This window comes from Grampus griseus, assembly GCF_964374135.1.
Source record: "Grampus griseus genome assembly, chromosome: 8".
Lineage (NCBI taxonomy): Eukaryota > Metazoa > Chordata > Mammalia > Artiodactyla > Delphinidae > Grampus > Grampus griseus.
Window position 1 is genome coordinate 91,365,679 of NC_139002.1, and position 10,337 is coordinate 91,376,015.

The following is a 10,337-nucleotide window of genomic DNA, read 5'->3' on the forward strand; positions in this document are numbered from 1 at the left end:
AACATAGGAAGAACACTCTTTGACATAAATCACAGCAAGATCTTTTTTGATCCACCTCCTAGAGTAATGGAAATAAAAACAAAAATAAACAAATGGGAGCTAATGGAACTTCAAAGCTTTTGCACAGCAAAGGAAACCATAAACAAGACGAAAAGACAACCCTCAGAAGGGGAGAAAATATTTGCAAATGATCTCCAATATATATAAACAGCTCATACAGCTCAATATTAAAATAACAAACAACCCAATACAAAAATGGGCAGAAAACCTAAATAGACATTTCTCCAAAGAAGACATACAGATGGCCAAGAAGCACATGAAAAGCTGCTCAACATCACTAATTATTAGAGAAATGCAAATCAAAACTACAATGAGGTATCACCTAACACCAGTTAGAATGGGCATCATAGAAAATGTACAAGAAATAAATGCTGGAGAGGGTGTGGAGAAAAGGGAACCTTCTTGCACAGTTGGTGGGAATGCAAATTGATACAGCCACTATGGAGAACAGTATGGAGGTCCCTTAAAAAACTAAAAATAGAATTACCATATGATCCAGCAATCCCACTACTGGGCCTATACCCAGAGAAAACTGTAATTCAAAAGGACACATGCACCCCAATGTCCTTGCAGCACTATTTACAATAGCCAGGTCATGGAAGCAACCTAAATGCCCATCAACAGACGAATGGATAAAGAAGATGTGGTACATATATACGATGGAATATTACTCAGCCATAAAAGGGATGAAATTGGGTCATTTGTTGAGACATGGATGGATCTGGAGACTGTCATACAGAGTGAAGGAAGTCAGAAAGAGAAAAACAAATATCATATATTAACGCATATATGTGGAACCTAGAAAAATGGTACAGATGAACCGGTTTGCAGGGCAGAAATTGAGACACAGATATAGAGAACAAACGTATGGACACCAAGGGGGGAAGCGGCAGGGGGTGTGGGTGGGGATGGGATGAATTGGGCGATTGGGATTGACATGTATATACTGATGTGTATAAAATTGATGACTAATAAGAACCTGCTGTATAAAAATATAAATTAAAAAATAAATTAAAAAAATAAAAATTACATTGCTTCAAAGCACCACACTGCTCATAAGCACTCATCTGAATCTTTTATTTATGTAAGTATGTTGAAGATTATCCTAAGAGGATAAAATATTCAGGTTTTTTTGTGTTTTTCTTTCACCTTGATCAATATTTACCTTGGAAATGTTGGATAACTTGGGGCCATCCACTTAATTATTTTTTTTCATGTTTCAGTAAATCCTGTTCTATAAATGTTTCTTTCCTTTTCTTTCTCCCATGTAAATAACCCTTCTATTGTCAAGTTATTTCCCAACAGATCTATATTCAGAATTTCATAGTAGGTAGGTTTTAAATAATATCCTGATTTTTAACTCTTTGATTATAAGGCCTAAAACCAATCACGGACTAGCAACATTTTCTTCCTCAAAAAAAGCATTGATCAATGTTCCAATCTAAAGTTCTAATTACCTATTTCAATCTTTGAAAAAGATGATATTTGATTCCAGAATATTCAGAATATAAGAGAAAATGATTAAAGCTATATCAGGGCCTATGTGTATGAATTATACCAAATTCTTCTAATATTTTGTCACCACAGATGTGTTTGGACATTTTCAAAAGAATTTAGGAGATTGAGGTGATAGCCAGGTATAAGAGTAAGATTCTGGAATAGAAAAAACTGTTGGAGAAGCTTCTTTCTAAAGCATTCTTTGATGTTTTCCCAAAGTAAACTGCGTAAGTTTAGTAGGAAATATATATATACATACTAAAATTGTCATTAGGTTATTTTAACTTGGTTAATTGTAAATGGCATATTTTTGATGCACATGAGTATTTAAGAATACTGCCACTTGGTTGCCTTTGTTTAGAATAAAAAGAGAGACAGAAATAGAAATGTGTTTTGCTACAAGGATAGACCAGATATTTAAATAGTCACATGGGCTTTCTGCTGTACCGAGGAAGTCCACTTTGTGTGATGGACTCTAATTAGTGCAGCTACCTCATTGAGGCACCCAAAGCCAAGTACATGATTGAGAGCAAATACAGACACTGCTAATCATACACATTTAGAATTCGTTTTAGTGTCCTTTAAATGATACAATTATAACACTATACCTTTCATCCCCAAAACCTGTAGTGAGGAACTTTTGTCAAAAGGATTTCTAAATTGACTGTAAAAGTCAAGTCTGGCTTAACCAATTTTTCATCAATATATGTATAGTTTTAAAAATAATTTCCAATATGTATTCATTAGGGCAACTATAATCTCTTACAGGACTGAATTGTATGCTTGACTTTCTTACCTAAATTTTTAGTTCAAGTTCACCTTTCATTCTGGTAGAATTTATCTAACTGCTCAACCACCCCTCACAGTTGAAAGGAATTGTGTGCTGGAGCTAACTCCTTAAGAATTATAAGTTCAAATGAAAGAAGGCTTCCAATCAGCAAAGACAGAGCTTGGAGAACACAAACCAAGTAGAGAAGGCAGGATTCTTTCCCTTATGGATTTATACCAGTCTTCTTTGCATTAGCACTAGATATTCCTTGGTGAGTTGTTTGGTTGGTTGGTTTCTAAGCTGATCTACAGCTTAGAAATATATTAAGTACATTCAATATTGAATAGCTTGACAAATGACAGCCAGCATGGGTTTTCCCTTTTCTTGAGTCTTCTCCACAGTAAAAGCAAATGTGAACTGTGTTCCTAACAAAGGGAGGTAGGAAATGAGGGAGAAAAAAGCCCCTAAAAAATGGTGATCAAAAAATAGAGGCAAGATCCTCGTGTGGTCTCATTCATTTGCTATCTCTTCCTCCCAGTTCTCTGACCTATTTTGCTAGTAATGATTGGTTTTTTACACCTGGAGATCACAAAACCCTGGTGTGAGGTCCAGCCTGCGGAGTTATGTGTGAGTATCCGAGCTGCTCATTCATCAGGAGCTGAAGTTTTCCCTAGCTTAGTCAACTCTTGTCTCACCAATGAGGTGGCAGTTTTCAAGGGCCAGTAATAAGAGATGTATATTTTTACTATGCTTCACATAGATAAAGACAGAAGTCAGACACATACTATATTAAAATATCAGAAGAGTGCTGAGGTGCCAGTAACCAGAAAGTTCCTTTTTAACTTGGAAGCTAGTGTATGTTTCATACCAAAAAATTCCTCCAGTTCCTTGAAGTACCTTTAGTGAATTACCAGTGTATTAGCCTTGCTACCTCTTGGTAAGCATCCATCTGTCACAACAAATCCATACACTTCTTTACAGCCCTACAATCTGCATTTGGAAGAAGAGAGTCAGCTCTTCCAGAAGGATGGAAGAAACCATGAGGAGGTTTTAGTAATAACAGTAACCTGATATTTTGAAACTCTAAGGTCCTGATTTTCAGCCTTCCACCTAACAGTAAAATTAAAGCTAGCCCCCAGTAATAAACTGATATTTCTTTAATCATATTATATAGATTGTGAGTGATTCAAAATCAGAAACCAGGTCTTGTTAATAGTGTGTCCACACACTAACATCACTGTTTAACACATAGTAGGTCTTTAATAATTATTGTTGAATTGAACTGAGTTTGCTCACACTCAGCACCAAAAATGATTTTTCAACTTGGATAATTTAGTGTACCTTTGCATTCTGTGGTTGCACTTCATTTAGCCAGCAGAATTTTATTTAGGAGACAGAGAATAAATTATACTGAAACTTTCTTTCAAGTGGAATTGAATTTACTTCACAAAATCATCATTTTTTAATCTGAGCATTCTACAAAGGGTGATCCTAATGAGAAGGAAAAAACACCACAGCATCCTTGAATATAGATCAAAAACTCAAGTCATCCATTGAAACAGGACCCTGTAGAGATTGGTGCTGTGATTGGAGATTACTATAATATTATCTTTCTTAGAAAGTAGGAAATCTAATTACCTTCGTTTCTCACATTTGAGCCATACTACAAATGAGTTGTGTCCAGGTACAGAAAAAACAACAATATTTTATTTATAATCTTATTTTTAGCTTTTGATCTACAAATTCGGGTTCTAGATTTGTTTAAAAGATCATGGGTTTTATAGATGCTCATATGTAAATTAATCTATTGTTTGCTTACTTTTTGTTTTCCATTGTATGGTCCTCCTCATAAATACAGAACAGGTCGTTACATGAAAAATATAAGATCTTGCATTTTTTCCTTGTTCTCTCTTAAAAATCTATTTCTAATATTGCATTCCCCATTGGACTACTTCATAAGGGCATGAGAGGGGGAAAAGAAAAGACAGAGGAAAAAAAAGAAAGACAAAAGAGACTGGATCTCACCACTAGAATTCACCATAAAAATCTCAAAGTGTAACAGAATTCTTACAAAATTTCCTAGACCAGTTCTTTAGGGAATTGAGATCTCCTATGAAAAATATGGCGATTGGGAAAGGCAGGGACAAGATGTGGGAAAATAGTAAATAAGTGCAGCAAAAACAGGTTCTGAGGAATACACATAATTTTGTCTGCTTTAGATCACAATAGAATTTTTAATAAATAAATTTCTTTTCTTTTTTGTTTTTTTTTTGTAAAGACACTTTTTTGAAACAGTAGATTTAGCCCAGTCATTTGTGTCATTTTTAATAAACTGTCTTTTTTTTTTGATTGTTTGTTTTTCATAACTGTAAATGTTTTAGATTTGAGTCTCTTGGACATTGTCTTTAGAGTTCATTCGGATCAATAACGGTTCATGCACTGAACTGTGTATTGAATTTATTGTGTTAACTGTTGTTGTGTGGTTGAAGGGAGATTTGTAAGAGTTGTAGTGGTTTAGGTGCTCATGCTCAATAGCAGGCATGGGCAGGTGGCTTTCCATGGGTGTGTCTCCTGTAATCTCATCATCCACATTAATGATTTCAACAGTCCTCGTTGGGGCATGATGGTTTTGCCGATGGTGCTGCTTCCTCATCTTGTAGAAAATGACCAGCATCACTGCAGCCATGAGTGTGATGGCCACAAAACAGCCAATGATGATTTTGGTAGTCTTCATGACTTCATCGATTCCTGGGATCCCACTGTTTATATCAGTCACGGGGATGGTGAAAGTTTTTTCTGTTGACCTTGTGCTCTGTGGCGTGAGAGAGGTGGTCACGTTGGTGGTCTCCCAGTCGATCACCGGAGTGGGACCCACATTGTTATCTGTGGTCCTTGCCTCATCCTGAGAAGGTTCCATAGTCTCTACTGTGACGGTTGAAAAGTACGAGAAGGGAGTAGTGTTTGCTGCAGTAACATTCAGGGTGGCCGAAGCAGTGGTATTTCCAACAGAATTACTCACCATACATGTGTACATGCCTGTATCTTGCACAGTTACATTCGTGAAATTTAACGTCCCATCGCTGAGCACGGCTATCCGCACTTTGTACGCCCCATGTGTCATGACTGTTCCGTTTGGAGTAATCCAAGATACAGAAGTCAGGGACGTGGAGGCCCGACATTTCAGCTCAGCTGCCATGCCTTCAGTGACATTGAGGTCTGCTGGGGGCTCCACAATGACAGGAGCATAGCATGTGAAATAATTCTGGTCAAGCTCCCCAATGTACCTCCCTTTCAGATTGGGAGGCGTGTTACACCGGGCACAGCAAGCTGTGTTGGAGGGGGCCATGTCTTTTATCCACCAGCTGAGCCACAGTATGTCACAGTTACAGTTCCAGGGGTTGTGATGTAAGTGTATCCGTTCTAGATGATGCAAGGGTGTGAAGAGGTCATGAGGCAGTAATGTTAGATTGTTGTGTGCCAGGTTGATCTCCACCAGTGACTGAAGGTTATCAAAGGCATTCCGTTCAATCACTTGAATCTGGGACTGTATCATCCACAGTTTTTGAAGGTGCATCAACCCCTGGAAAGAGCCAGGCCTGATGGCAGACAGATGATTCCCAGAAAGATCCAGCTCATCTAGTTTTATGAGCGGCGTGAGGTTAGGGATTTCTCGGAGGTTGCACATGGCAAGGTTCAAATACCTCAAGTTGGACAGACCTTCAAAGGCACCTTCTGAGATATACGAAAGCCTTTTTAATTCCCCTAAGTCTAGTCGGCGCAAAGAAGGGATTCTGTTAAAAGCATAAGAAGGGATGCTTTCGATGGGGTTGTTTCGCAACCAGAGCTCCTTCAGTTTAGACAAATATACAAAAGCTCCATTTGGGATGGTCGTAAGACGATTGTCAAAGAGTTCCAGGGTGTTGAGGTTTGCCAGACCATTGAAGGCCCCAATTTCAATTGTTCTGATATGATTCCTACTCAACTGTAGGATTTCCAGGTGCCTCAAGTGTTTGAAGCTATTCACTTTAATGATCTGGATTTGGTTCTCATGGAGGTTCAGCAGCCGGGTGTTGGTGGAGATGCCATCTGGAACCTCACGTAGGTTTTTCCGAACGCAAATCACCTTGCTGAACTGGTTGCTGCAGGAGCAGACGGAAGGGCAGGTTTGAGCCCGCACCAGACCAGCCACCACAAGAAGTTGAAGAGCCAGCAGCACCACAAGCAGGGGGTCAAATAAGGCCCTGTTAAACCTAGGACCTATCATTATCTGCTGTGGATGTAAGGTCATCTTGTTCAACATTCATAATTTATCTGGTGTTGGTCCTTCTGGAGTTCTAATAATCTGCAATACAATGAGAGCAAAAAAGAGTATTAGATCTCCTCCAGATGTCTTTCTGGAGTCACTGTATGTAGTGTCATTTATTAAGCGATCTGGCTCGTATTTATAGAGAAGTGTTTTTGTACTTTGAGTCAGCAGCCATCCACAGCCAATATTCCATCAGATGTGCAATCACAGAGCAATGGAAGAATGAGGTAGAGGGCCTTACTGTAGTGTTTACCAACCAAGTCTGAGCTGAATGCATGAGGACATATGAAATGTACCCCACAATTAGGCTCAATGTCCAGACCAGATTGGAAAAGTTCAGAAAATAAAATTGGGGTGGGGGCTATACCAATAAACTAAAAATTCCCTCGCAAAATTATTAATACCTGGCATTTTATTGAGGATTAGTCTATGTGCCAGGCACCACAGGCTATGGAGTTCACAAACAATCTTATCCAAGAATGGCTACATAACTTGCAGGGCTCAAGGCAAAATGAAAACATGGGATGTCTTGTTAAAAATTATTAAGAATTTCAAATCAGTTACAGTAGGGCATGAAGCCAAGCATGGGCCCTTCTGAGTATGGGGCCCTTTGTAATTATACAGGCTGCATGCCCTGATCCTTTCTTATCCTTACAGCATTCCTCTGAGGAAGGAACTGTTACAGACTCCATTTTCAAGATGAAGAAATTTAATAGTAGGGGAAGTGACATGCATGCAGTCACATGGTTAGTAAGTACAGAACCAGGGCTTAGACGGTCAGCTCATCAGTCCAGGAGAACTCCATGAAAGAACTCCATGAAAAAGTTTCTGCAAGAATGATGGCAAAAGCAAAATATTTTTCACAATTAATTTTTTTAAAATACCTTTCCTTTGGGGGTGACCTGAGCTATAAACACTGGCAACTTATCATATAGTTCCTGTGAAAATACACTGAAATAATGACATGCACAAATATACATAAATTTCTAGAGATGTTCATATACAAAAACTCATGACAACAGAGCCAACTGCTACCCATGTAGATATACCACAAATTAAATCACACCCCATGAAACATAATGTTTACGCACAGAAAAAAATCTTAGTATAACTGTATTATATATGTATTATGTCCCTACTCTTACTGATTTTAAGTAGATTTCTGGGAAGGAAATAAAACAACTCCCTTCCTGCAACTCTTCTGGCACAAAGAGGAATTCCAACGCTTGTGTTACTCAGTATAAACCCCACTCAACTGGCTTATCATGGATTGGGCACCTGTGTAATGACCTCTCCCAAATTTCTCATCTCAATAAACAGTGCCTCTTCTGTGAATCTCCTGGGAAGAAAAAAAAGTGTGGAGGCTCACCATATCCAATTCAAAAAGGCACTAAGACAATAATTTAGTATTTATTACGTGTCACCTTGGGCAGGTTACTTATCCTCTCCATGGCTCAATCTTACTTGCAAAATGGGAATGACATAATTACATAACCCTTAGTGTTACTGTCAGAATAAAATTAGTTAATGTTCATAAGGGCTTAGAATAATGCCTTCCATATGGAAAGAACTCAATAATATTAGATATTATTATTATTACTACTACTGTATTGTTGTTTCCCTTAGCCAGACATTTTGCTAAGTACTGAGCATACAAAGGTGAAGAATATAATCCTCATCCTTGAGGGAATTATAATTCAGAAGGTAAGACAGATAGGCAAACAGATGAAACAAAATAATGTATGTTCATTGCTCTGAGGCCAAGCCACATTGGTAGGAGGGAGCTGAAGTCAGAGTAACTCAATCTGTGCTGGTAAATCAGGAGATTTTCAAAGAGGAGGGTCACCTGATTTAGATTTTGTAAAAGAAATTGATAAAGAAAAGAAAGAAGAGCAGAGGGACCAGGCTGAGCTAAGACAAGGAAACATGAAGGATGCTAGTACAACCAAAGCACCATAAAAATTCCTCTGTGGTGGGAGAACGGAAAGCCTGGGGAAGAGAATGGGAAAGAAGCTGGGATAAGATCGGGTCCAGACTGAAGAGTTGGTTACGCCAAACTTAAGAGTCCCCGTTTTATCCTACAGGCGACATATTCTGTTTATACAAAGAAATGCTATCATGAGCTTTGTTTTTAAGAATGATAATGTTAGATTAACAGGGAGACAGAAAAGTTTTGGAAGAAACCAGCAGCAAGGAGAAAAATTAGGAAGATCCTCCAGCTGCTCCAAGTGAGCCTTAGAGAAAAGTCAATTCCAGAGACAAGTGGACTTTTTTGGTCATCTCTTGCATGCCTACCATTCAAGGTCTTGAGGAGAGAAGGGCCGTCTGTCTCCTCTTTAGGAGTATAACCCTTCTACCAGTGGTGAGATTCTCAATGTTAATTAACATTTGTAAATAACTCCATCTTCATAGAGTACACAAGACAGAGAAGAGGCTCTTTTCCTATAAAAAGAGATTCTTCACTCAGTAAATGTATCTGCCATTAGCAGCCCTTCAATATACACCCACATTCACAGAACGGCAGAAAAGGACCTGAATCTCAAGAAGGTGAGGTTTAAAGTCATAGATGCTTTCTGCCTTCAGAGGCTTGTTTTGGTCTCCTTCCCTATGGCAGCAAAGAAATTTGACCACTGGGTGCTGAGTTGTTACTCTTTCTTCCAGCCTTCTGTGGCAAACTGACTTGCTGCCTTTCTCCGGGCTCCTGCAGCTCTAGGTTGACTTTTCACACCATTCAGTACTACGATCATTTGTCCCTGGGTCTGTTTCCTGCACTACCTTTTGAGCTCCCTGAGGACAGTGGCCATGTCTCATGGTCTCTTCTTAGCCTCCTGACAGCACAGTACCTGGTATAGTGATGTGTACCAATGTATTTAATCATGCCTTTTATTTTCTGTATTTTCTGATGTTTTGATACGGGGCTGTGCTTATCCTGGAGAGACTGCCCCTCCAAGGGCTAACTAATTCCTAGAGATAGTAAAGGACGGGCTCACAGGCATGCCTTTCATATTCAAGGCAACCATTATGAAGCCAGTACCCCAATCATTTCCTTTATCAGTTTTTACAGGGCTCTTTACTCTTGAGCCACTATCCCTCTGCCCTCATCATCCCAGGGCTAGATACCAGGCAACTGGGATAGCTCCTGTGTTCCAGAACCCACTGAAATTATTCATACCACAACAATGTGGCTGGCAGGCTTCTCACCCTGAGTTAGATTGGGAGTTTTCCTTCATTGTAAGTTTAAACACAACCTTAAAAACCCTTGTAGATTTCTATTTTAAGTAGAATCTTATTTAAATTGCCAGTGATCATGACCACAGAAAATCTGTCATTCATGTGATTCAGTATTTTCATTGCATATGTTCCCCTTTCCCCAAAACACACTTCTGAAGGTAAGAGGGAATTTTTAAAAAGAAAGAAAGAAAGAAAAAAGAACAGCACATAAAATCTCTAATATATTAATTGATAGATGCTTTTAGGATTGGGGTCATAGGGCCCTACTCCTCCATCCCTCCTCCCACCTCCCACCCCATGACTCTCTCTAGAATCCTAGGGTCTCTGGCAACAGAGGTCAAAATAACTGGTTGACTGGAAATCGCACAAAAGTGAAAAAGATACGTCCTTATTCTGCCATTTGCTACCTTTATCCCTTTAAAATATGAAATAACAAAGGCAGCCATGTCCGGTGGTCAGAGAAAAGGCTCATGA

The 10,337-nt window shown here is 38.9% G+C and overlaps 1 protein-coding gene across 1 annotated transcript; it reads right to left on the reverse strand.

Annotated features, from left to right (window-relative positions):
• Nucleotides 1-4,485: 4,485 nt before the first annotated feature.
• Nucleotides 4,486-6,626, reverse strand: LRRC4C (leucine rich repeat containing 4C; the record flags this gene model as incomplete). Its single annotated transcript, XM_082661212.1, has 1 exon — nucleotides 4,486-6,626. The coding sequence occupies one exon, from the start codon at nucleotides 6,624-6,626 to the stop codon at nucleotides 4,704-4,706; it is 1,923 nt and encodes a 640-aa protein (XP_082517338.1). The 3' UTR covers nucleotides 4,486-4,703.
• Between the last annotated feature and the right edge of the window lie 3,711 nt (nucleotides 6,627-10,337).